The sequence below is a fragment of the Vigna umbellata genome, chromosome 11 (genome assembly GCF_029865625.1).
Source record: "Vigna umbellata cultivar VRB3 chromosome 11, Vumbellata_1.0, whole genome shotgun sequence".
In the NCBI taxonomy this organism is placed as follows: domain Eukaryota; kingdom Viridiplantae; phylum Streptophyta; class Magnoliopsida; order Fabales; family Fabaceae; genus Vigna; species Vigna umbellata.
This window is the reverse complement of record NC_142175.1, coordinates 33,675,950-33,702,724: the sequence shown is the minus strand read 5'-3', so window position 1 is coordinate 33,702,724 and position 26,775 is coordinate 33,675,950. Positions and strand designations below refer to the sequence as shown.

The 26,775-nt window shown below is 33.4% G+C and overlaps 2 protein-coding genes and 1 long non-coding RNA gene across 5 annotated transcripts; 2 read left to right on the top strand and 1 right to left on the bottom strand.

Moving 5' to 3' along the window:
• Positions 1-275: 275 nt before the first annotated feature.
• LOC124835905 (U-box domain-containing protein 52-like) lies at positions 276-5,067 on the top strand. Its single transcript, XM_088102359.1, has 8 exons — positions 276-1,302; positions 1,395-1,516; positions 1,641-1,849; positions 1,944-1,992; positions 2,090-2,378; positions 2,520-2,621; positions 2,689-3,919; positions 4,922-5,067. Exons 1-8 carry the CDS (start codon positions 907-909, stop codon positions 5,050-5,052), a joined length of 2,529 nt encoding a protein of 842 aa, XP_087958485.1. The 5' UTR covers positions 276-906; the 3' UTR covers positions 5,053-5,067.
• Positions 5,068-9,724: 4,657 nt separating this feature from the next.
• Positions 9,725-19,936, top strand: LOC124835949 (pyrophosphate-energized membrane proton pump 2). 3 transcript variants are annotated; one of them, XM_047310989.2, is made up of 16 exons: positions 9,725-9,784; positions 9,874-9,949; positions 10,177-10,488; positions 10,630-10,833; positions 12,776-12,927; positions 13,009-13,156; positions 13,243-13,375; positions 13,795-13,967; positions 14,824-14,944; positions 15,046-15,233; positions 15,440-15,877; positions 15,959-16,123; positions 17,865-18,020; positions 18,106-18,217; positions 18,651-18,870; positions 19,667-19,936. In XM_047310989.2, the coding sequence occupies exons 3-16, from the start codon at positions 10,387-10,389 to the stop codon at positions 19,764-19,766; spliced, it is 2,412 nt and encodes an 803-aa protein (XP_047166945.1). In that variant the 5' UTR covers positions 9,725-9,784; positions 9,874-9,949; positions 10,177-10,386; the 3' UTR covers positions 19,767-19,936. The 3 variants fall into 3 exon arrangements, with proteins under 3 accessions (XP_047166945.1, XP_087957923.1, XP_087957924.1); XM_088101797.1 differs by lacking the exon at positions 9,725-9,784 and having other exon boundaries at positions 9,800-9,949; XM_088101798.1 differs by lacking the exons at positions 9,725-9,784; positions 9,874-9,949; positions 10,177-10,488 and having other exon boundaries at positions 10,705-10,833; positions 12,783-12,927.
• A 2,371-nt stretch (positions 19,937-22,307) lies between these two features.
• On the bottom strand, positions 22,308-26,536 carry LOC148191552 (uncharacterized). Its single transcript, XR_015782807.1, has 2 exons — positions 26,175-26,536; positions 22,308-22,543 (listed from the first exon to the last, which is right to left on the bottom strand). It is a non-coding gene; the product is annotated as an uncharacterized LOC148191552 (long non-coding RNA).
• Between the last annotated feature and the right edge of the window lie 239 nt (positions 26,537-26,775).

Genomic DNA, 26,775 nt, shown 5'->3' with positions numbered 1-26,775 from the left:
TTTTTTTATTAATGCCCAAGTTTTCAAAGTTAGAACTGTCCCTGTGAAAATCATATATTTTCATTTATTTATGGATGTTCAACTTTTTAGTTCTAAAATAAAGGTCTAATCGCTTATTTTGCTTTTATTGATATTATGGCCATTCTCGTCACCTTCCAATGTAAAATCATATCATAGTCATAAAATATTCTTTGTAAGTTTCAATTTTTTTTCATTATGAGACTAAAAAAAATTGAACGATTTGTCAAAAAGTTAAGTTTCTTAAACTGGTTAATTACATCATAATTTCTAATTGTATATATTCTTTCAAGAACACGCTTTGCCATATATATTGACTAAAAATACTAGAAACGCCTATTAATAAAATGAACAATATTTTTTTACATTAAATAGAGTGTAGCTGGCGAGTGACGACGAATGCATACGCAATTGATTATTGAATCGGAGTCTAAAGAAGTTAGTAGACGAAGAAGCCGATGTTTGCTAAGTTTGGTTCGTTTATCCTTTTGGACGTTTGACTCGGTTGCAGGATTTGCCTAGTTGATGTTAGCTAGGCATGACACTAGTTTTGCTTTTGGGCCTTTGTTTCAAACACAGACAAACAATAATATTTGGGACCCAGCACGCCTATTTTTGAAGAAAAAAATAAGTTTATTTTTTTTTGTTGGCCCATAATAGGAGGAGAAGAAGAAGAAATTTGTGGTTGACTATCCATGAAATGGGGAGATGGTTTTCTAGAAATGGTTTTCCAGAAATGGTTTTCCAGTTTGGGATATGCAGACTTTTATTATTAACCATGGAATGTTGAAGAGCAAGAAACGTTGAATAACTATGCAGATGAAAGAGTAATTGGGAAAAAAGTTGCAGAGTTGAGGGAAAAGAAAAGAAGAATAAATAGATAGATAAATGTGGCTTCCAGGTGCAAAGGAATCAATAATTCAAGGTAGAGGAAAAGGAAATGGATTGGTGGCAGTTGCTGTAGAAAAAGATAAAAAAGGGAGCAGACAGGCTCTCAAATGGGCTGCTGACACGCTTCTTTCCAGAGGCCAAACTCTTGTTCTCATCCACGTCTTGCACACAACCTCCTCACCTTTTACCAGTAATTCACCAACCAACATAAACATGAATATATGTAACTGTAATAATCATTCATTCAACCTACTTCTCACTTTTCAAATGTATACATTATTAGGAGGCATGCGCAGCACCAACTGGCCAATTACATCTCCCAAGAAAGACAAACTAGTCAACGTTACAAAGGATCTATTTGAAACCTTTCATTGTTATTGTTCACGCAAAGATGTATGTATGTATGAATGTATAGATGTCTATAAAAAACCAGTTTATTTATTCTTTTGAAATTGTTTACAGATGCTAAATATTTAATTTATCAGATACACTGTCTTGATGTCGTTCTCCAAGATATGGATGTGGTGAAAGGAATAACTGAATATGTCTATTATGCTGCAATTGAGAACTTGGTGGTTGGTGCAGCCTCTAGGCATGGCTTTATTAGGTAAGGTCCGACAGAGTTACCTATTCTGATTTCCAACAATAGTGGACAGGACAAGGGCAATCTAATATGTACGCATGTATGTATTGTGATTAATGCATACTCATCTCTGTTCAACTAAATGCAGATTCAAGACAAGTACACCAAGCAGCATATTAAAGGGAGCCCCGGATTTCTGTAGTGTGTATGTCATTTCTAAGGGGAGAATATCTTCAGTTAGGAGTGCTGCTCGAAGGGCTCCACATGCCTCCCCACTGCAGAGGCAAATAGAAACTCTAAATGATGAGAATGGAAGTGAATATGATACACCCTCCTGTAGACGGTTGAGCTTCAAAAGTTTGTTTCTTCAAACTAATCTTGTTTTGGTTATCACGTTTAGGTGAAATCGTTCTGATGAAATCACATATTTTGATACATGTTTTAACTTCAGGCAACAGGGTATCACCCAAACCCATAGGCTTGCAAAGTGAATCCATGAAGTAGGTTTCCTCTTGAAGCCATTTCATACGACAATGAGATTATTTATGACACAGTGATATTAACTTAAATATTTTCTTGTCCAATCGATGATTGAAGCAAGATACAATCAGGCAGAAGATCAGGGACGATTGGAAGGTTATCCATGGATTTCGCCGAACATGACTCTGACATATCGTTTGTAAGCTCTGACAGGCCCAGCAGTGTGCGTTCATCCTCTGTTTTCTATGACCATGTTGAATGTGCCAGAAATGGCCGAACTTCAACCAGTTCAGACCATAGCTGGGGGTCAACATACATGAAACCGAAGCTCACCGAGCCCTGTTCACCGGACCAATTATTTTTAGAGGAAAGTAGCCGCCCATCACTTTACAGTTTGCAACACAATGTGAGCACTTTCCTGTTTTGATCAACTATGTATAGAATGGAATAGGAAGCGATGTTTTATTTGTTGGATATTGAGAATCCTGCAACTAACACACATTGTGAACGAAGTATGTATTAGAGGTGATGGTTAATACTTGTTCAGGACGAAGTGGAAGCTGATGTGAGGAGGTTGAGGCTGGAGTTAAAGCAAACAATGGAAATGTACAGTAATGCATGCAAAGAGGCCCTAACAGCGCAGCAGAAGGTAAGTGCATACGGTAATGATGTTATTTAGATTAGGGAAATAGAGAGAATAACGGTGTATGGTACAGTTACTGGAACTGCACAACTGGAGAATTGAGGAAGAAAAGAAACTAGAGGATGCACGGGTAAACCAGGAAGCAGCAGAGGAAATTGCAGAGAAAGAGAAAGAAAAACGTAAAGCAGCTAAGGAAACAGCAGAAATGGCAAAGAGACTTGCAAGGCTGGAAACAAAGAGAAGAGCAAACGTGGAAGGGAAATATCTGAAAGAAGCAGAGGAAATGAGGAAAGCGTTGAAAAATCTACAAGAGACGGATAAAAGATACAGGAAATACACATTGGAGGAGATTGAAAAGGCAACAAACGAGTTTTCTGAAGCACAGAAAATAGGGGAAGGGGGATATGGTCCCGTGTACAAGTGTTACCTCGATCACACAGCAGTGGCAGTGAAGGTTCTGCGAGCAGGATCAGCACAGGGGGAGACACAATTTCAGCAAGAACTGAACATACTCGGGGCCATAAGACATCCCAACATGGTGCTTCTGGTAGGAGCGTGTCCGGAAGAGGGAGTGCTGATATACGAATACATGGAGAATGGAAGCTTGGAAGACTGTCTGTTCGGAAAGAAGGAGGAGATGAAGAGTTGGGAGTTGAGGTTTGAAATAGCGGCGGAGATAGCGACGGGGCTGCTGTTCCTGCATCAGACAAAGCCAGAACCACTGGTGCACAGAGACCTGAAGCCCGCAAATATATTGCTGGATCACAACTATGTGAGCAAGATAAGCGACGTGGGACTGGCCAGGCTTCTGCCTGCAGCGGTGGCGGAGAACGAGACGCAGTGTCGAATGACTGCCGCAGCAGGAACCTTCTGCTACATCGATCCCGAGTACCAGCAGACCGGAATGCTGGGAGTTAAGTCGGATGTGTATTCTCTGGGAATCGTTATTCTTCAGCTATTGACGGGAAGGCCCGCCATGGGCCTGGCCCACCAGGTCGAACAATCCATCCAGAAGGAGACCTTTGCCCAGATTCTGGACCCATCCGTCCCGAACTGGCCCCTCACAGAGGCCCTCTCCCTTGCCAACTTGGCGCTCCAGTGCGCGCAGCTCAGCCGGAAGGACCGCCCTGACCTTGCCACCTTCCTCCTCCCTCAGCTCCAAATTCTCAGAGACTTTGCTCGCCACCACCATCAACAGCCTCCCCAGGAACAGGAAGTCCTCAGCGAGCCCAATTCTCAACACTCCGGAAGCCCATCGACCCCTTCCCCCTCGTCAACCCCAACAGAAGACCAACCCATACAAGGTAACTACACTTTTACACTTCTCAACACTAAAAATAAATGCTTTTTAAATCTATTTATTTATTTTAAATTATTTTTATATTTTAAAATAAAAATATTATTTTTATACCAATTTGATGAATATTAAATAAAAAATTACGCGTTTCTGTATCAACTTTTCAATTTTACAATCTGATGTCTCAAGGTTATGAAAAACACGCAAATATTTGGAGACTTGAGATCATTACCGATATCTGAACTCCTCCCATTGAATTGCATACAACAGCAGAAATGATAGATTTATAAATTTTTTACAAATATTATCATTTTTTACTTCCTTAAAAAAATAGAAAAAAATTATTTTATTATGAATATTTTAGTTTTGTAACTATTTTATCTTTATACTATATATTTTTTTATAATTATTTTATTTTTATAATTTATCTCAAATTTAAATATATGTCATTTTATTATTATTTTATTAACAAATATTTGCTCACTTTTAACAATTTTAGTTGCATTTTAATCTTTAGCGATCAATTTTACGTGTTCTTCAATACATCATGTTGCTGCAAACTTGGTTATTGCTTTAAAAGTTGTCGTCATACTCTTTGAAAGTGAGCAAATTAAAAACATCTAAGAGTATAATTATAAGATAAAAAAAAACTATGTAATTCAAGTAACAATGTTAACTTATCATTAAAAAACTAAGGTTCACAACTCAATTTATTCCTTTTGTCTCTTTTTTGTTTCCTGTTTATTTTTCTTCAAGTATTGTTGTCATTTCTCTGTCTAATTCTTTTACTCCTGTTTTGAAATTACCTTCTTTTTCCAGATGATACCACCTAGCCAAGTGTATAAACGGTTTCTAAATTGTTAGAATTCAATTTAGAGTAAGTTGTTAGTGCTTTAAAATCTCATTATTATTAATTCTTTAATTTTAAAACCATACTTTTTATTTTATTGTTTTAAAAATGTCATATTTCAACTTATTTGTTTTGGTTGATTTAGTGATATTTCATTAGGTTTGCAGAAGCCTTTGGGTGGATTTTCAACTCTTTTTTCCTTACTGTCTGGGACACAAGCAACCTTTTGGGTAAGCACGTATGCGTATTATTATGTATCCATTGATGCTCAGGTTTTTAGAGATATATAGTGTTTTGAAATGAATGAGATAGGTTTTTATTAGCATGGTTCGATTTTGTTTGACTAAGTTTTGTCTGTTTGTGTATTAATGCTTGATAGTTTGTCTTTCTTGTGTAGTTTTCTGCTGTGATTAAATTTGATAAATGAGCAGAAGACATTTCAAGTTCAAGAGACAATTTTGGACAAAGCTAGGAAGTGTTTGTTGCAGATGTATATTTCGATATATATTTTCTTATATAAAACTTTGTTTTGTATAAACTCTTTGCTGGATATATTATAACTGAATTTTATATATATGTGTGTAAATAGTGAAATACAAATGTTATTGGATTTATATTTGTCATATGTGTTATTACAATTTATATTTTATATCAATTTATAAAGTATTATTTTTAATATTTAAAATGATTTCAACAATATTTCTTATATGAATTCTTAGTGGTATTTATTTAGATGTTTTTTTATTATAATTAATTTATCAAAATAAAGTAATTAACAGAAAACATTATCGGTTAAATAATTTTTAGAGTATGATTTTTTTATTCATGTTTTTATATTTAATTAGATAAAATCTCAGAGATTCTATTTGTATTAAATAATGGACATAAACAATTATAACAAATTATAAACATAGTCTATTATTTCATCAATTTAATTAATTGATTTTTTTACAACCTAACTAAATTGTATATTAAAGTTCATTTATTTTTCTTTTTCTTTTTGTGATCAAAGATCTTCCAAAACAATTTTTTTGGCTCGAGACATTTTCCATACACTAAGACGTCAAAGAACGTATTTTCTTTCTCATATAAAAATTACAAGCAATAATAATAGTGATTTGTATTAACACTAATTATTTAATTCCATTAATATAAATTGTATAATTCACATACACAATTAAATTAACATAAATAATAGTCATTTACATAAACAAAAGAATAATAAAACATGGTGTAAAGAGAATAAATAACATAATATTTTTTACAAAACAATTTTATTTTCTTTAAAAAGTTACAACAAAACCTAACATATCATATAATAAAATTAAAGCATGATTTATTACCAACATACGACAAATAGTCTCCTGATTTACTAGTTACAGCAAGTAGATCATCTCTCATGTCTCATACTCATTGATCAACCACACAACTTTGTGTATTACATCACCCATTCATGTTCCATTACCAATTAAAAGTGAAACCTGACCCTAAACACATCAACTATTCTCATTCCCTATTCAACATCATGATCATCCTTGAAGCTTGTCCCTCCTCCATTCTTCCCAAAAATACAATTTTCCACCAAAAATACACTGAAATAATCAATTATCACCTTATGATAATCGATTATTCTAGATAACTACAATACCCTATATAACGTATGAAAAGATAATCGATTATCATAAAAAAAATAATCAATTATTTCAGTGAGAAACTAAAAACCGATGCGCAAATAATCAATTATCACTTAAGATAATCGATTATTATTGAATCCAAACTCATTCGGGACAAACATCAAGTATTCAACACACACAAACATCATCCTACGAGAAAACATATTTAACACATTATACATGCATTCAAGTCTCACATACCCTTGTAAATAGACTCAAATACATAGATTACATCATTTAAATAATCAAAAACTCATCATTATCCAAATTACAACCCAAACAAACCCAACATATTGCATATGATCATGATATCACCCTTTACAACATACATTTGCATGGTAAATCTCCCAAACCACATACATTTGTCCCCTCTTGACATTAATACATATTATCGTGAGAAACCAAACAAAGTCACACTAGTGGGAAAAAAACATTCTATGACGGCCTATTATGACGGGTGAAAATCACCCATCATAATAGGTTGATCGATGGCAAAATTGTAATAAACGTAAGACATATTATGACGAAGTTTTGCAAACCAGTCATAATAGGCAACGCGGTAGCAAAGTTGTAAATAATTTCAAAACATATTATGACGAAGTTATGAATATCAATCATAATATAGAACGTAGTGGCAAACTTGTAAATAAGTTAAAAACGTATTATACGTAATTTTGGACAACTGTTATAATACATGATAAGGGTAGAAAATTTTGATAATGTGTTATGACAGATTTTGAAAAATCAGTCATAATATCTCTTTCCCATTTCCCCAACAGTGCGGACAAGCCCTAATTTCTTGTTACCGAAACCCTCTTCCCTCGTCAAAACCATATCCACATTCCCCTTCCTCTCATAGGAGCCTCAACTGGCCGATCCCGCTCCTCTCCCTCCCAACCCCGCCTCCGGCAACCCTTTCTTCCACCAAAATTGGCGCACCCCTGGCCGCTCCTCTCATCCCTCCGACCACCCGATCGCTCCAATTACAACAAAACGTAACATATCATATAATCAAAATACAACATGATTAATTTACTATATAAATTTTTTTCTCCAAATGATAACTACAATATATAATAACTAAACTTATTGCATATTCTACAAATATTTTTCTCCAATTAATTTCCCTTTTAAATTACATGTATTTTTTTTATTTCTTACTATAATTTTCATTTTAATAGTGTTTAACTACTAAAGAAATCATCACACATCTAATATGAAGAACACATACTCAGAGAAATACATATAATATGCTATTATAGTTCTCCTAAAATATAATTATAACATTATATATATATATATATATATATATATATATATATATATATTAAGTCTTATAATACCAAGACTATCATTACACTAAAACTAAGAATGTAATGTGATCTTTCAAAACAGTTTAGAAATAAAAGAACATTTTCCTACTTTATGTTTCAGCTCCATCATTACGTAGAACCTATTTGACAGAACACTCTCATCTACTCACTCCATTAAGGTGTTCACTGTAAACAAGAAAACCAACATAACACAAATACACAAATAGAAGAGTAAGCTAATGTACTAAAATTTTAGAATATAACACATTCATAATGTACAAGTTTATCAACTATGCGTTGTTAAACATTCATAATGTACAAGTTTATCAATTATGCTGGTTAAACATATCACAAATTCATACTCCACACAAATAATTGACACCAACTCAATTATCCGGATACATGTTTTTAACATAGGGTTTCAACGTAGGTGTCCACTTGTAGTAGTATTTATACTCTACAGAGCCATAAAAAAAAGGGTTGTCTCCTTATCACCTACAAGGTTAGTCTCCTTCGCGCTTAGTATCCAAACCAGTGTCCATAGACTAAGACCTTCATCCACTCTCACCACATGACTCATTCTACTATGTGTCAATGCATGCATACAACTTTACCACATCACAAAATTTCTCCTTAAAATTCTATTCATCACATACTTGATACATACATACAATTATTAATGTCAAACTAAATTATTAGACATGCATTATAATATAACAAAGCATAAACAACATTAAAAAGTGGTAGTTGGCTTTCCTTATATTTTAAAGGACCAAATTGCACTATAAGTACTAGGACAATTCCATAAGCTTAAGGAACTCTATTTGCTCTTAAAAACCACAAATGAGAACATATTGTTAATACTATTGATAAACAAAGAATCTTGTAAAAGACTCATATGACATATGCAAGGGACAATATCTCACATGCAGAAGGGAAAGATGCTCAAACTAGAAAAAATGACGGAAATTAACTTCTTCTTTTTCAAGAACTGATCGGATATACTTGAAGACCTCGTCTTAGACGCTCTTTGATATTCACTCAAATTCTATTTATACATATTTAAATTTTTAATATTAAAATATGTGAGTCGTATAGTTTAGAACATACTATTACTTTTAATACACTATTTTTTTTATGTTGTTACATTTACTTTTTATATCCATTTTCATGTACGAATATTTCTCTAAATATATTTCATATTTCATATCTAATAAAATCAAATCATAATAATATCAATATATATATATATATATATATATATATATATATATATATAAAATCTAGTGCATGAAAACTAAAATATATTTACTTTATTTTTTAAAAAATTACATCATAAAAGTCGAACAATATCTCATCAAAGAATATTACCATTAATTAGCTATTTATATTTAAAAATAAAAATTATATTTTTTTCTTAATTTATTTAACATCATTGTTTTTATTCTTTTCAAATTCTAAATAATATTTTTTCTTAAAAGGGGACGAAAATAATAAATGTACAAAAAATGAATAACATATATGAGAAACGTGATTATTTATATAATTTTAATGAATACGATGAAATACCACCAAAAAAACTGTTTATTTTTCAATACAATATTTATTTTTATTACAGATACACTTGTCTCTTGATTTTTGGTAGCGAGTTGGTATTTATTAATATAAGCATGACAAAAGTTAAAAATGCCAAAGGACACTCTTTCCGTTTTCATTAAGTACAGTTTAAGAATATAAATATTAAAAATGAAACAATTAATATTAGTTTTGAATTTTAAAAATAAGATTTAAATAGATATACAAATGTTTAAAAGAATGGCTAAATTGTGGAAGTATGTATTAACTATTAATATTAATATTCATTAGTAGTTAGAGGGAAGGAAATGACATGAGTAAGTAGCCAATTAGAATGCAGTTAAGATGAGATGTCGTAATGTTATTGGATGTGTCTGACAAGTTAAGAAGAGAGTAGCTTATATATGTAAATTAAGAAATGTAAGAATGAAAAGGAGAAGGACGAACGTGAAATAGAAATAGTTAGTATAGTATTATATTTTATTTGTTTTGATTTAATTTAATTGATTCATTGTTAGTGTGTTTTCTCTCACATGCATTTCTCCTTCAGACAAAGGTAAAGAGGAAGAAATTCCGCTCGGTGGCTGTGACAGCAATTGCGACCAATTCTTCACCACAAACAATTCGTAAGCTATATCAGATCTGCGATTTCAATTTACGATTTCACTCAGATCCCATTCCAGACGACGATGCGGATCTATTCTAATTCAATGCTAAATCGAATCCAAGCATAAGCATTTGGATGGGATCTACATCCATCTTTGTTAGTTAGTTAGGCACTGATGCAGTATCATTTGCTGCATTATTCATTCAAATGTATGATAAATGATTTTTTGTCATTAATTTTGGGCAGTCTCAGCACTAACTCCTGTTGCGGCTGCGGAGAGGAGCGAGAAGGAAGGCGTTGCAGTTTGATTCCCTAAAGAAGCGTAAATTGTTGTTTGGGTGTTTGAAAAGGCAATTCAAAATTCAGCGACCGGGTTCAGGGGCTGACTTGCCCCAAGTAGGTGGTGAGTACAACCCTTATTCTGTAGCGCGGAGGGTGAGTTCCACCCATTCCATAATGATGGAAAATGACATGGAGAGCGGTACTTTGGGTCTGGGGGCTTACCCGGACAAGCCCAGAGTTTTCCCAAACATGCGCACTAAACCTTACACCCCTCTGGTTCGTTCCTAAACAATAACAATATAACAAAATACTCACTGCTTAATTATATATCTATCTGTGTATCTCGAGATCATTCCCCTTCCCCTGAACTTTCTGCAACTTATCAAATGTTCACTCCTGTTTCACACTTTTCTGCAGATATTTCGGATTCTGCTCAGTATAAATGTTCGTGTCCTGTTCGTTATTTTGCTCCTTGGGCTGGGTGCTATCTTTTACGTGGGAGCCTGTACCTCTCCAATTATAGTGTTTGTCATCTCTGTTTGCATTCTCAGCTTCCTTGTTGCCATTTATCTTACAAAGTGGGTGCTCGCAAAAGATGAGGGACCTCCTGAAATGGTTCAGGTAAATCTATTTCCTATAATTAGTGCAATCTCTAACGTGTTGTCCATCTCCTCTAAGCATTCTAAAATCAGCAATTTGGTTTTAGGAGATCAATATTACAATAGGGGTTTTTCTCAATAATCAACTATTTCTCTGTGGTTGAAAAACGAGTTTATTGCTGTGAGTCCTATGAAAGAGGATGAGGTTGATTACCGTTGTCAAAATCATACATAGATTATTGATAGAACTACGAAGTCCTTTTACAGTTTGGGTGGTTTTCATCTTACTACTCAGTTATGTGGGATTCAGCTAGGTCCTAAACACAAATTCTAAGATGGTATTTAAACCCAATATTGGACCACCTTCATTTGTTTGTGCTCTAGATATATATTCCTAAGCATATGGGTGTATGGTCATTGGGCTACCTGCATATGTCCGTGCTACAAATGTCCAGTGTTGTCACGAAAGGGTGTGTTGAAATCTCACTCTGGCCCGAGATATGGCCAATGTGAGCCAAAATTCTAAGAACCGAGTTCCATATGAGAGGTTGAGATGAAATGATATTGCCACATCGTTTGTACCCTTTCATACAGGTGAGGATATTTTACTGGAAGTTTATATTGTATCAGTCTACCCTGTGTGTGATTCTTGTTGAAAAATATACTCCTTAGGGGGAAAGCATTTGTGTGTGAAATAGCACTTTTTGGTGATTATTGTTTCACTTTTATAAGGTTAGAATGTTAATTTGATTTGGATTGGAGGGCATGAAATAGAGTAGCACGTATAGAGTAGTAATGATTAAAGCTTGCCTATGTTGGATTGGTCATGTGAGAAGAATACCAATTGAGACTATAGTGAGAAAAGAGGATCATATGACAGATAGCCTGATTATAATGGCTACCGGTGTATCCTTTGTTTGGTCTTTTAGTAAAAACCATTAAAAAAGACAACAAAATCTTAGGACAAAAGGTGTAAATAATTTTAGTGAAAAATTGCTTTATAATAGAGCCTAATGGTTTGGGTTGATCAATGTGGCCAACCTCACTTAGTGAGATACTGCTTTATTGTTGGCGTGTCAACTTCAAAGGAAACAACTCTTAGGCCACATCCCTAGTCTCTCTTCTTACTTTCCTTGTTTATATAGATTTGTAGAGCTCTGTAGTATTGATCCCCATCAAATCATTATGGAACAGTGATTCCTGCATTTTTCTTAACCATGATGAAGTAGCCCTGAACTATGCAAGAAAAAAATTCTACAGTTTGGGTTCTACACCCGGCTTAATTTTTTTCAATGTGGTCCCTACATGAACAATTCTAACACTGTTTATAACTTTAGCAAATGGTGGGAATCAATTTGTGAATAATTTATGTAGAGACGAAAATGCAAAGGTACTTTTTTGTGAAGACTAAGGTGAAAAGCAGTGCCAAGTCTAGGGACCAAATTTTTCGTTGAACCTTTGGTTGATTACAAAATTATTGTTAATGAATATTGTTTTTTTTTCTCTTTGCTTTTACATTTGATAAAAAAAACTTCAGAAGTGAGAGCATGCAAATATTTAGTTTTTTGTGAACATTTATTTAGTTCTATTTTCTCCTTTTTGTGGGGAGGACAAGAAACTATCATCCAACCTCCAAGAAATTTTCCTTTCCTTTTAATCATAATGGGGGAAATATAAACCTAGACACAGGTAGGGCTTGTTAAATTTCTTGTTTGCATATCTTCAAATATAAAACGTACCAAGAGATTTTCTTATGAATATAATTCTAGCAATGGAACCTTTTGTTAATATGCTTTCATGCACTGAGATTGATTTGTTGAACCAATTTTTTCAATTGACGAAAATAGTCTGAGTGTTTAAGTTATTATACATCTTAGTGCCTTTTATGATGACTGATTGACAGTTGGATCGCATCACCATGAACCCTTGTTTTCTTGTCCTGAGCTTATCATATTGCTTTCTAGATAGCAGATGCTATACGAGATGGAGCTGAAGGATTTTTCAAGACCCAGTATAGTAGCATATCCAAGATGGCCATATTGCTTGCTGTTGTTATTCTATGCATATATTTGTTTCGCAGTACAACTCCTCAACAGGAATCTTCTGGCCTGGGGAGGTGATGTCATAAAGTATATATGCTGTGAATACTTTTAGTACTGTTTACTTGTTCTTATCAGTCATAGTCATCCTGTTTCAGGTCAACTTCTGCATACATCACTGTAGCTGCTTTCCTTTTAGGTGCCCTTTGTTCGGGTATTGCTGGATATGTAGGGATGTGGGTGTCAGTTCGTGCCAATGTCAGAGTTTCTAGTGCTGCAAGACGGTCTGCAAGAGAAGCATTGCAGGTTAAACCATCATTAGTCATTATCAGTTTCTGTGAAAACTGTGAACAGTTCACTATTCGTGTTTTAACTTGAAGGAGTTTGTACAGGTAGCTACTCGTGCAGGTGGTTTATCTGCCCTCATTGTTGTCGGTATGGCTGTAATAGGTATAGCAGTCCTTTATGCCACATTTTATGTTTGGTTGGGAGTGGACTCACCTGGTTCAATGAAGGTTACTGATTGTAAGTGTGGACTTCTCCCCCTAACTTGTCATCATAGAATATTTTTTAAAGTTTGAAATTTCAATATTGTTATTTTTCAACATACATGGTGCTCTTTTCAAGCTAGTTTTCCATGTTTATAATTTGGTGAGCTTTTATGTTCATTTGTAAACTGAATAAAAAAGAGAACCAAGGTGGTGAACTTGGGGGAGGTTTGATTGAGGTCATAAATGGTTCCTCATATAATTTCTCATTAAATGTTTCCACTTGACTCAAATTGAGCCAATAATTAAATTGACTGAAATAAGTTTTAGCTTATATTCCCACAATTAAGGTGTATTGATTGTCTGTCTCACTATGGCATGATTAATTTTTTGTCCATTATCTCACCTATTCTCTCTCTAATTGGTGTTTATTTTAACATTTTTGTTTTTCCTCAGTACCTCTTCTTCTAGTTGGATATGGATTTGGTGCTTCCTTTGTTGCTCTATTTGCTCAGTTGGGTGGTGGAATATACACAAAAGCAGCTGATGTTGGAGCAGACCTTGTTGGAAAAGTAGAACAGGGAATACCTGAAGATGACCCTAGGAATCCTGCTGTTATTGCTGATCTGGTAATTGTTTTTAATTTTATTTAATTTGTTTCGATGAGTCTATGCATTAAAATTTGTTGGTTGTTTCATCTGGGTGTTACATTACTACTTAATGTGTGTTTGATTTGTTGTTTGCTTGTGCACATTCCAAGTCAGTTTAATGGAAAGACATGTGAGGAAGGATTGAGTTGAACGTTTGTGTTAGGGTTTCTAACTGAAATCAAACACTCTGTTAATGTTCTTTGAAATGCAGGAGAGTTTGTGGAAATGATTTTGGAATAATATTATATCTTTATACGTAACTTGAGAAGTATGTCTGCTTTCCATGATTCATTTTTTAATTACATCAATATTTGTTATGGTTCTATTTAAAGGTGGAAACACAACAAAAGCCTCATCCCACTATATGAGATTGAAACACAAAAATGTAATTTACCATCCATGAGTCAACTGTATAACTGAACCAATTGAGGGTGTTCCCTGATTTGAAGTTTCTGAATATTTTGCATTTATGTTTAATTTGCCAGAGACTTGTGAGATTCTCCAAATTTTATTATCATGTTTTGTTTTCCAACCTATTGGATAGAGCACAAAGTGCATTGATCTTTTGCCTATAATATTTAGCTTTGAGCCTTGCCTGTAAGAGAATAAAGAAAATATTGTTATGAAAAGCATTATTAACTGATAAACACACTGGATTTATATTTTTATCTTTTGTAAAATTGATTGATATTTGCAAAAGTTACATAAGATCAATGAGAAGAACTGTTTAATGTTTATAATTTCCCTGACTTGTGCTTTTGTTTGTTTCTGCCTATACTTTTTTTCTGAACTTGTGCTTCCATCGGTACCATATTGGTTTTGTTTTGATTTCAAGGTTGGTGACAATGTGGGAGATTGTGCTGCTCGAGGTGCTGATCTCTTTGAAAGTATTGCCGCTGAAATAATCAGTGCCATGATACTTGGTGGAACAATGGCCCAACGTTGTAAAATTGCAGGCAAATACTTGAGTTGCCCTATTGTGTCCCTTTCTTTCTTACTTCTGATCTATTATTTGTATGCGTGCCCATCCGTTATGATGTTTTCACTTTTGATTCAGATCCATCGGGCTTCATCTTGTTTCCTCTTGTTGTTCATTCCTTCGATTTGGTGGTATCATCAGTTGGAATATTTTCTATTCGGGGAACACGTGAAACTGGATTAATGGCTCCGGTGGAGGATCCGATGACAATTCTTCAAAAGGGATATTCTTTTACGATAGTCTTAGCTGTTCTGGCATTTGGTTTGGTAATAGTTAATCTTCATTTGTGTTCTTTTAATTTGACTTTTTTATTTCCTAGATTGGCCAAACATTCAATGTTCCAATTGCGGTACTTATTTGACAATGAAATCTCTTTGCCAATTATGACTAAAACAACGTACCTCATCCTTTTTCAAAATTTTGTTCACAGGTTATTTTCTGCCTAATTTTTTAAATTGAATTACTTTTGCAGTCTACCCGCTGGTTACTTTACACTGATCAAGCACCTTCAGCATGGTTCAATTTTGCCTTGTGTGGGTTGATTGGTATTATCACTGCATACATTTATGTCTGGATTGCCAAGTATTATACTGACTACAAGCATGAGCCTGTACGCATATTAGCCCTTTCCAGCTCCACTGGCCACGGGACTAATATAATTGCTGGAGTCAGTTTGGGTCTGGAATCTACTGCTCTTCCTGTCCTTGTCATCAGTGTGTCAATTATCTCAGCTTTCTGGCTGGGTCAGACCTCTGGACTAGTAGACGAATCAGGAACCCCAACTGGTGGGTTGTTTGGCACTGCTGTGGCAACGATGGGAATGCTAAGCACTGCTGCCTATATTCTTACTATGGATATGTTTGGCCCAATAGCCGATAATGCAGGAGGAATTGTGGAGATGAGTCAGCAGGTAGTTATTGCCAGAATAATATGGTCCATTGTGTTATGAGATTTCTCATGTCATGCGTACTGACAGTCAACCTGTTTTCAGCCTGAAAGTGTCCGAGAGATAACGGATGTCCTTGATGCTGTAGGAAACACTACCAAAGCTACCACCAAAGGCTTTGCTATTGGTTCTGCTGCTCTTGCATCTTTCCTTTTGTTTAGTGCTTATATGGACGAAGTTACTGCTTTTGCTCATGAACCTTTTAAACAGGTGTGCAGGACTAGCTCCTAGCTAATGACGTATAAATTTGTCCTTATTATATTTCATGCAGTTCTTTTTGTGCGTTTGGGGTGGGTTCCTAGCTTACAGATGAAAATTGGAGACCATAGCATACCATACCACAAATAACATGTTTTAGGTATTTTAAGTCCATCATACTAAACAATATAGAAATAGAGTGGCATAAACTCTAGGAACCAAGAGGGGCAGAATGGAGGACAGAAGTCCTTCGAGTGTTATTTGGAATTAAGGTATTGCTTAAGTTTAAGGGAAAATTGTATTTCATGAATATATAGACTTGAAATGTTGTATGGCACTAAATGTTGTTTGGTAAAATATCCAATGAGAGAATAAACTTAAATAGCATAGATGAGTGTTTTGTGGTAGAAAAGTGGAGGTATAAAAGACACAATTAAAAATTAATGCATTAGAGAGAAAGTTGGGGACAGCACCTGTTATAGAAAAAATGTTAGTGTTGCCTTATGTGGGGGCAGTACATAAAAGGTCTTGCTCCTAAGGACGACTACCTCTCACTCCTCAATTCCCCCACTCTTTCTTCCTTATTCCTTTTGTTTTATGTCTTCCAAACTCATGACGTATGACAATTTCGATTAGCATGATTAATTTGTGAGGCCTGACACAAAAACTTTTAAAAAAGTTATTCTTCAGTACCCACACATATGATAACTTGAATCTTTTGTCCCTGATATTTTAGAAAAAACATTAGAACGTGACTAGTTGGATCTTTGTTTTTCCTGGCTTCATTCTTCCTTGAAATCTTGGAATTTTGGAGAGAAGAAAAATATGATGAGAACAGTAGGAAAATATAGTACCAAATTCATCAAATGAATTTTAAGATCAACTCCTTCGAAACTTCAGTAGAACTTCAAGATATGTATCTAATGCCTGCATGCTTCACATGCTGAAATTATGCTACACGGCTATTCTGGGCCCTGTATTTCCTGCCAGTTCCTTTCACCTCAGCTTTCCATTTGTCATCCCACTGCAGTGGTGTCTCTCAGCCTCTAGTCCAATTCTGTCCATTCCATTCTTCTAAATTTTTGGTTCAAAGCTACTTAAATAGATTCTAAGAGAAAACTTTGCTACACTTTACTACATGTTGGATTGAATGCTTAATACTAGGCCAAAAGCTATAGTTGATACTCAGAGTGCAACTCTTTTTACCTAAGAGCATAATGACCTATGATCATGATTTGATTGTAACTTGATTCACCCAACCTCCGCTTGACTATTGATGCCACTAACAACAATCTCCCCCTCTCCGTTAGGAGCCAAACTCGAAATCTTGACCCTGTTTCCAATTGTTGGATTAAGAATTTATTATTAAGTCAAAAGTTATAACTAATAGTTAGGGTAAACTCTTTCTAGTGTAACCGCCCAAGGGTCACACTTTGATTGTAACTTGGTCCACTTGCTTCATAGGACAATTGATATCATCCACAACACTACTTCTATTCCAACATAGATTGAATATGTCCAACAAGAATAAAATGTTCAAGCTAGATGTAAATTTAATTATTTGCTGCATTGGGAAGAAATTGCCTTTATAATGTCTGGTTTGAAAGATTAAAGATGCATATACTAAAACCAAAACACGTGCATTTTTAGGGACTGAATATATTGAAGTCACCACCCTGATTATTATATTATTATTTTTATTACTTTGTCTCATCATTGGTTCTTCTAAGTGCAACTTGTGATTGAGTTACAGGTTGATATTGCAATTCCCGAAGTTTTCGTTGGTGGTTTGCTAGGTTCCATGCTTATATTTGTCTTTAGTGCTTGGGCCTGTTCTGCAGTTGGCAGGACTGCACAAGAGGTTGTTAATGAAGTGAGAAGGCAGTTCATTGAGAGGCCCGGTATAATGGTGAGTTTATGTTTGTAATGTAATATTTTGTATCTCAATTAAGTTTTGATAATCTCTCTTTTTTTGTTGTTTATACTTTCGACAGGATTACAAGGAAAAACCAGATTATGGTCGCTGTGTTGCTATTGTAGCATCTGCATCATTAAGAGAGATGATAAAACCTGGTGCTTTGGCAATCATTTCACCTATCGTAGTCGGTGCGTTGTTTTAATTATGTTTGCACATATATGATCATTAGTGAAAGCTGGGTAGAATGGAAACAGTTATGCTAATTTTCTTGTTTTATAATCATGTGACCAACATAATTGCTGGATAGGCTTTTGATCGCATGAACTTGTTTTCCGATTGAGTTCTGCCTCCCTTATATCTTTAATTGTTGCATTAGTTTGTTGATAGTAGTAAGTAATTATTCCCTGAGCCCCTCATCTCTCAAATTCTATCTTTGCAAAAAATTCTGGTGCAAACTTTATATAAAAAAAAAAAAAACACCCTGGGAATCAGCTGTCTGTTTGATCTTTTGCCTTTTTGAGATGACCTGTTTAGTGATACGTTATTCTTATATTTATATGATATGAAATATTTTTTATGCCACGCAGACTTTACTATATTATATCTTTCCATTACATGCAGGTTTTGTATTCCGAATTTTGGGCTACTATACAGGGCAACCTTTACTCGGGGCTAAAGTGGTGGCTGCTTTGCTCATGTTTGCAACAGTGACTGGTATTCTTATGGCACTTTTTCTGAACACAGCTGGTGGTGCCTGGGATAACGCAAAGAAGTACATTGAGACTGGAGCTCTTGGAGGGAAGGGAAGTGAAGCTCACAAAGCAGCCGTAACAGGAGATACGTAAGTTACTTTTAGCTTATGCCACTTTAGTTGGGTTCTCTATTCCCTTGAAGTAATAAATAGGTTTTTGTTTCCTTATATGTGGAATGTGGTTTGTAGTTTCTTGTAAAGTCTTTTATTCAGCCATTCAATATGGTCGGTGTTGATTATAAATATACTCGGAGCTCTTTTTTTTTGTTTTATCTAGCAGCAACGGTTATTGTGCTTATAATGTGTGTATTGCAATGCCATGACTGCCATTGTGACCCCGACCTGTGGCCTCCATGTGTTGTTGATTACCAGAACAGTTTCATCCTATTCCTTATGCTGCCCCTTTCATTAACACCACCTCATATCTTCTTCACCCAATCATTATGTTTCACATGGTAATGTTTTCCCCTAGTTGCAGCCATGCCAAGCCACTGCTGCTAATCCATTCTCACCGTTTTGACAAGCTCCTTTAGTATCATTGCCTGCACTAACCTTGGAGCTATATTTTTTACTTTGTTCTTGCTTCAAGTCCTCCTCAACCACCAACCTAAACCTTAACTATATACCCTTTGGATAAAAAGCACAGGAGATAGCATGAACAATGCTTTTCCTACAATTTTTATCTTGTTGTCTGATTGTCGATGTAAACTGGGACACTATCTAGTTTGTTTTTGGAAATTAATGGAAGATATGATGTACTGCAACTATTGTTCCTTTTAACAAGTCTTCACCGCCTAGCGTAATTGGTAATAGTGTTTGCCTTTTCGTGAATGTTTCTATGCTGGGTTAATAATTTACATGTTTGGAAATTTGACTAATTTGGCAGGGTGGGAGATCCATTCAAAGACACAGCTGGTCCTTCAATCCATGTCCTTATAAAGATGCTGGCAACGATTACGCTGGTAATGGCTCCAGTCTTCCTGTGAGAGATGTTGATATCACAGAAAAAGCATAGTTGCGCCAATTTGATTTTGCTAATTTTGAAAAGTATAGAGATAGGTTGTATGAATCTATGATGTACATCGATGAGCCTGATTAATAGTCACAATGATTTTTCTTGTCCTTATCAGAATAAGAGATATCAGTTGACTGAACATATGGAGAAAATAGTGCTTAGAAAAATTCCCCCGTATTATTCTTCGGCTTTTTAAATTAGATAATGTTCACCTGTTATCCAAATCCAGCGCAGCTAAATTAAATTAAGGAATCACAATGTACCTAAAAACCAATTAAGGCTTTACATTGCGAAACACTTCATTTTAGTTCATCCATGTTGCAAACAAATTTGTCACTTCGCAACACTTTTTTTACTTTAAACTATTGACGGTAACTTTTTGTATTGCTAATCTTGAACACTCTGATTACACACTCCATGCCAATTTTAAGTTAGTTTGGGCTCACTATAAATGATTAACAAGCAATTTTGTAACTTGAATTATTCGAAATTGTTTTTAATTTTTAGATAAATACTAAATTTGATTTTTGTTTTAAAACAAATTATCTTAATAAGTTGCTTTAATTGCTCAAAAATTGAGTAAGAGTTATGTTTTCTAATATAATATTGTACCCAGAGGAAATGATGATGACATTATACACAGAGGAATTCATGTGAAATTCAAGTCAAATTTAATGAAACAATAAATGTGATTACTAAGTAGGGGTACGACCCTATTTCTCTCTACACATTTGTTTCTTTTGTTTTTCATATTATATGTTAATAAATATTATTTTCATAAACTGTGAAAATTGAAAAAAGGTAAATATGAAAAGACACTATAAACAACAAGGTTTAGGGTTTAGGGTTTAAGGTTTAGGGTTTAAGATTTAGGGTTTAAGGTTTAGGGTATAGGGTTTAAGATTTAGGGTTTAAGGTTTAGGGTATAGGGTTTGAGGTTTAGGGTTCAAGGTCCAGGGTTTAGCATTTAGCGTTTAGGGTTTAGGATTTAGGGTTTAACATTTAGCGTTTAGGGTTTAGGTTTAGGGTTCAAGGTCCAGGGTTTAGCCTTTAGCGTTTAGGATTTAGGATTTAGGGTTTAGGGTTTAGTGTTTATGGTTTAGGGTTTAGGATTTAGGGTTTAGTGTTTATGGTTTAGGGTTTATGATTTGAGGTTTAGGGTTTATGGTTTGAGGTTTAGGGTTTATGGTTTATTGTTTAGGGTTTACTATTTAGGGTTTACTGTTTAGGGTTTAGCGTTTAGGTTTTAGGGTTTAGTGTTTAGGGCATATGGTTTACAATTTAGGGTTTACGGTTTAGGGTTTATGATTTAGGGTTTATGATTTAGGGTTTTGAGTTTCAGATTTAAGAAATAGAAATGGCGTAGAAAATGTGTATGAAAGTTTTAGTAAGGGAGTAAGAATGGTATAAGAAGAGTATAAGAAAGTTGTACAAAGGATGTAAGAAAGATATAGAAAAGGTATACAAAGGACGTAGAAAGAGTATATGAAAGGATACAAAGGGTGTAGGAAGAGTGTAAAAATGTAGAGTGTAAGAAATGTGTAAGAAGAAGTGACAAGAGTGTAGGAAAGGTGTATAGAAAATGTGTAGGAAAGATATAAAAATGGGTTAAAAAACTACGTAAGAGTGTAAGAATGTTGTAAGAATGTTGTAAGAAAATTATTAGATATAGAATAGATGTAGGAATGGTGTGAGAAGAGTGTTGCAAGGGTAGAGAAAAGTTGTACAGAGAGTGTAAAAAGAGTGTAGAAAAAGGTAAAAGATTTGTATAAATGATGTATAAAAGGTGTAGAAAGAATGTAAAAATGTTATAGAAAGTGTATAAATAGTGTGTAGGAATGTTGTTGGAAGGTTGTAAAAACGATGTGGAAAGAGTGTAGGAAGGACATATTAGGTTGTAAGAAATGTGTCAAAAATGTGTAAAAAAATGTATAAAGAAAGGAGAAAAAGTACAAGAAAATTGTATGAATGGTTTAATAAAACTGTAACAAGGTTCTAAGAAATATATAAGAAAGATATAAAATAAATGTAGGATGAGTGCAAGAAAAATGTAGCAAGGATGGAGGAAAGTTGCACAAAGTGTGTAGAAAAAGTATAGAAAAAATGTAAAAATATTGTAGAGTTGATATAAGAAATGTGTAGAAAAATTGTGGAAAAATTATAAGAAAGATGTATGTAGAAAAAGTGTAAAAAAAAGTAGAAATAATAAATTAGGTTATAGAAAGAATGTAGAAATGTGAATTAGGTTGCAGAAAGAATGTAAAAATGTGAATTAAGTTGTAAAAAGAATGTAAAAAATATGTATAAAAAATGTTAAAATATTGTAAAAAAAATGTAAAAAAAATATAAAAAAGTTGTAAGAAAAGAATAAAAATGTTGTAAAGAGTATAAAAAAGTAGTAAGAAAGTCATAGATTAGATGCAGAGGAAAGGTATAAGAAAAATGTAACAAGTCTATATTAACGCCCCTTATTTGAATTTCATGAAAACCATTTAAATATTTAAACTTTACATAATCATAAATAGAATCATTCTATTTTATTTTATCAAAAATCTATAAAAGAAATTTCTTTCATATTCCACATCATGGTTATTTAATATTTACAACTCATAATATTTACAATTCAGTAATTAAATATGAAAAAAAGTATATAACTACAGAATAATTCAAAAACATGCATTTATTATGCATGACACTTGTAAATCTTCCCAAGGCTTTATCCCATCTCTCACTTCTCAAAATAATCTTCTACACAAAGACAAAACACACAATTGACAAAACACACAATTGTATGAGTGAGTTAAGCATTCAATAAATTAAACATTTTAAGAAAACAAGATATACACGTACCGACAACTACATCAATATTAATCAACTCTTATTTATAGACATTGTATATTTGGACTAATTAACTAGCAACCAATTCTCCAATTACATTACCATGATCGTACATCATTATACTAACTTCACATTACAAGCACTTTTATTAGAATACATCATTCCATTAATCTTAATATACCTAACGTTCCATACTAAAATATTATTGGTTCAAACAAAATATTGAATTTAATAACAACAATAATTATAATGATTAAAACAAGTCTCCAGGTCTGAAATTTCACAATATCCATGATCCACTGCAACCATCTGTATCAATATGGATTATAATATGGCAAAATAAATTTACTAACACATTAACATCAATAACTCATACTTCTAACATAATTTAACAATCCAAACACATTTCCAATTCAACTACAATCATATAACAGTATCCACGAACCCAAAGAATCATTAAATAGTGTACACCGAAACCAAAACTGACGGTTTGTTATCATAACAATACATCAATCCCAATATTTTCATTTTCAGACGACCAATCATAGTTTAGTTAAGCTTATAGCAAGAAATTGTAGTCATCAAATCATTTCATTTACAAGTAACAAATTTTCCTTTAGAACTTTCTAGAGACTTAGCATTATAAGAACCATAAAATGTAATGTGTTTAATCACATGAATTATCACAATTTTATATCATTCAAAACCTCAACCTTTCCCAAAAAAAATACTCCAACTCCATCTCAAAATTCACGCCCAGAACCTACTTAAAATACTTTATGTCTCAGATAAACTCAAGCAATACCAAACTTTCACTACACATATTTAATTCCTATGTTAATTTTCCCATACCGATTATTAATTAAAACCCAACCACAACAATAATTATAACATTCCCACCCTTAACATTTACCTAAAACTTACCAGCAATGGAAATTCACCCATAGTAAGATTTACATACAATCAATACACTTATTCCAATTCATAATTTAGACTAATAATATCTAATTATCCAGAATATATCAGTACAGTAACATAATTGTTCAAGACAATCAAAACCATATTAGCAAATACTATAACTTGGTAACTTGCTTCGTAACTCGCTACCAACATAATAACTTGTTATTTGACATCAACTACTAACCAAAAATAATAATAATAATAAGTGTTATATAATATCCATACATAACTCTACACAAAACACCTATTTAAGCTCTCACAACTTCAAAGATAAGTATCAATTAAACATGCACTCGTATTCCACACATTTAGGTCCCATATAGATTTAACAATCAAATAATTTCATTTTTCTTAATACCCTCATTTCCAGAAACCCAAGCATAATCAATCACAAACCATTACCCAATTATCTGAACTACTTAATAATACATACCGAAACTTAATATTTACTTAATGAATATTTCGTATTACAAATAACTATATATATATATATATATATTATCATAGTTTACTCTAAACCCTTATCCCAATTTTTCCTAAATTCTGAAATACTAGAATCTATGTCAGACATAACTTTGACTTATTTACCACTTACCAAAACAGATTAAAAAAATATACTATTGCCGATTACTTACAAGTTTAACTAATTTTAACTAAACTAATCATTTAAATAAAAAAAAAAAATTGTATCAGTACATACCTTCATTCTCACTTTAACACGTTTCATAGCATATAATATTTAAATAACTTAACATTTCAATCATGTACAATAATGACAGGCTAATTCACACGCTAATTCAGAATTCAATCATGACATCCTTACCTTAAGTTCATATTACATTGTTTGTTCAATCCACATAGCAGTATTACCTTCAGCAGTTGACCCAATTTCAGAATTGAAAGATAATTTCAAATAATACAAAATTACCTTACACACGTGTCAAGTCTTCAAATTAGTACCAAATAATACCAAATTAATCCTTATATTTAACTTTCTAAATTAGTACTTAAGCAACATCATCAAGTCTTCAAAAGTCTACAATTCATTCTCTCAATACCAAGAGAGTTCTTAAACGTGTCAACCATTAATTTCATCCATATAACATAAACAATATAAATATTAAAGAGATTTAAACTTCTATCCACATCCACCAACTCTCTAACTCAAATCCAAATCTCAACAGGCAACGATAAGTTTAATCATACATTATCAAGCATCCAACTAACCATATCCAATCAGTTTAGTAATTCATTATCAACTTAAGAATAATGATATCCTAACAATCTGAACTCTTACATAAGTTCAAATAACATTGTGCCTCATTTTATTTTTATTTTTATTTTTATAAACTATATAACATCAATTGACAATCTACACACATACTACCAGTACTAAGACACACACAACACCAAAATATATTCTCACGGTATTAGCTTAGTTTACAACCAATTCTAATGAACCGAATCACCTCATAACGGCAAGCATGTATTTCTGGTATCATTTGAATCACATATGACACTATTTCAACAATAAAATAAATTCTAAGACTATAGGCAATGTCAAACAGTTTGAGTTTATATTCCACGTGATGTATACCCACATGTCATTAATTATTAGTCTAAAAGAACTCTAATTAACTTAAACATAGTAACACATAAAGTCTTAACCCTTACAAGTTCCAAACAGCAAGGTACACAAGGTTTTCCCGTCATTACTAGACATTGTATTTATGGAGTATGCAGTTAAAGTTTTAGAGGACAACCATCCTAATTCTATTAGCTAAAACATGTATATACCGATTACAGTGATGCACTTAGGTTCCTTCAACTAGTAACAATCAGATTTTAAATCACTGAACTCAACAAAACAAGTAATCACTTCATCCAAGTTGTTGTTCCATATTTACACTAAGAACTAGTCTCACTCATGGAGAACAGAGTCACCAAACCCATTCACGCAACCCATATGCTCAAATAAAATAGCTATAGTTATAACACAACCAACCCAAAGCATCCCTTAGAACACCAGAATCCATTAACATACCATTGTGGAAGATTACACGGAAAGATAACAAGAAAATCTAAACTAACGCATTCAAGATTCCTACCACAATTCCAGTTCAGAAATATTAAACACCACAAAGCATACATCAATTTTCCAGCCCATCTTTAATTAAACCATAGATACCAACTTCTTGATTTATAAAATTGAAAACAGAACTCATTATATATTTGTTTCTACCAAACAACTATCCTGTTCTTCTTTCCTTTTAAGAGAAACCATACCCTTATAATATCGAATATTACAGTAACCATAGAAAAAGGTACGAATCAAGAAACATAAGAATAATCACATTTTACTACTCGCCAAAGAGCGAACAGAGGAGAACTCTCATTTTTCTTAACCCCTATACAACTCAAACATCAATTTAACATAATTCTCATACTCAATTCTTCAATACCTCTTCCCAGTCATCTGAACATTTAATAACTCAATTCCCATCATATAATACTCGAGTGAACACAAATAAATAGAGAGAACCATGCCATTCAACACACACAACTAAACAACTCCTCGTACCTTGATCCAAAGTCCTTACTGCGGCCTCTCAATTCACCAATTCGTACAATAACTCTACTCTTGGCAACCCACAATCTTCATTGTTCACGGTTATAGGGTTTGATCCGAGAAAGAGAAAAAACAAAATTGAAGAAGAAGAAGAACTGGACTAAAAAGGGCTTTTGGTTTTAAAGAAGAAAAGAGAGAAAAAATTGAAGAAGAAGAAGAATGAGATTGGGTGGGTTTCGCTCTCTCTGATCTTCTCTCTTGTTTCTCGAAAACGCTCTCCCCCACCCATCTTAGAAGCAGCCCTCTATATTTTATTTTATTTATTGACGCATCCAAAAAGATCTTTAGAAGAAAATATGTAAAATTAACCCACTTGTGTTCTCATCAAGGTTCTAAGGTGCGTCCATCAAGCCGTGCATACACAATCAACAAATATACCACTAGCCAAAGCTAAATACATTAATATATTAACTATATAATAAATATATAAAGTATATAAATTCACATATTTCCAATTTTAACTTAATTATTTATTATTTTATTTATTTTTCACCACTCTTAGGCATATTCAATAAACATTTATTCACATATGACCAATTTAAACCTCATGATA

Bases quoted from the DNA above. Each gene is read 5' to 3' on its own strand.
- LOC124835905 (XM_088102359.1), top strand. From the start codon at position 907: ATGTGGCTTCCAGGTGCAAAGGAATCAATAATTCAAGGTAGAGGAAAA. The intron at 2,379-2,519 runs GTGAGCACTTTC...ATACTTGTTCAG, and splicing joins TTTACAGTTTGCAACACAAT to GACGAAGTGGAAGCTGATGT. The intron at 3,920-4,921 runs GTAACTACACTT...ATATTTCATTAG, and splicing joins AGAAGACCAACCCATACAAG to GTTTGCAGAAGCCTTTGGGT.
- LOC124835949 (XM_047310989.2), top strand. From the start codon at position 10,387: ATGATGGAAAATGACATGGAGAGCGGTACTTTGGGTCTGGGGGCTTAC. The intron at 10,834-12,775 runs GTAAATCTATTT...ATTGCTTTCTAG, and splicing joins GACCTCCTGAAATGGTTCAG to ATAGCAGATGCTATACGAGA. The intron at 15,878-15,958 runs GTAGTTATTGCC...ACCTGTTTTCAG, and splicing joins TTGTGGAGATGAGTCAGCAG to CCTGAAAGTGTCCGAGAGAT.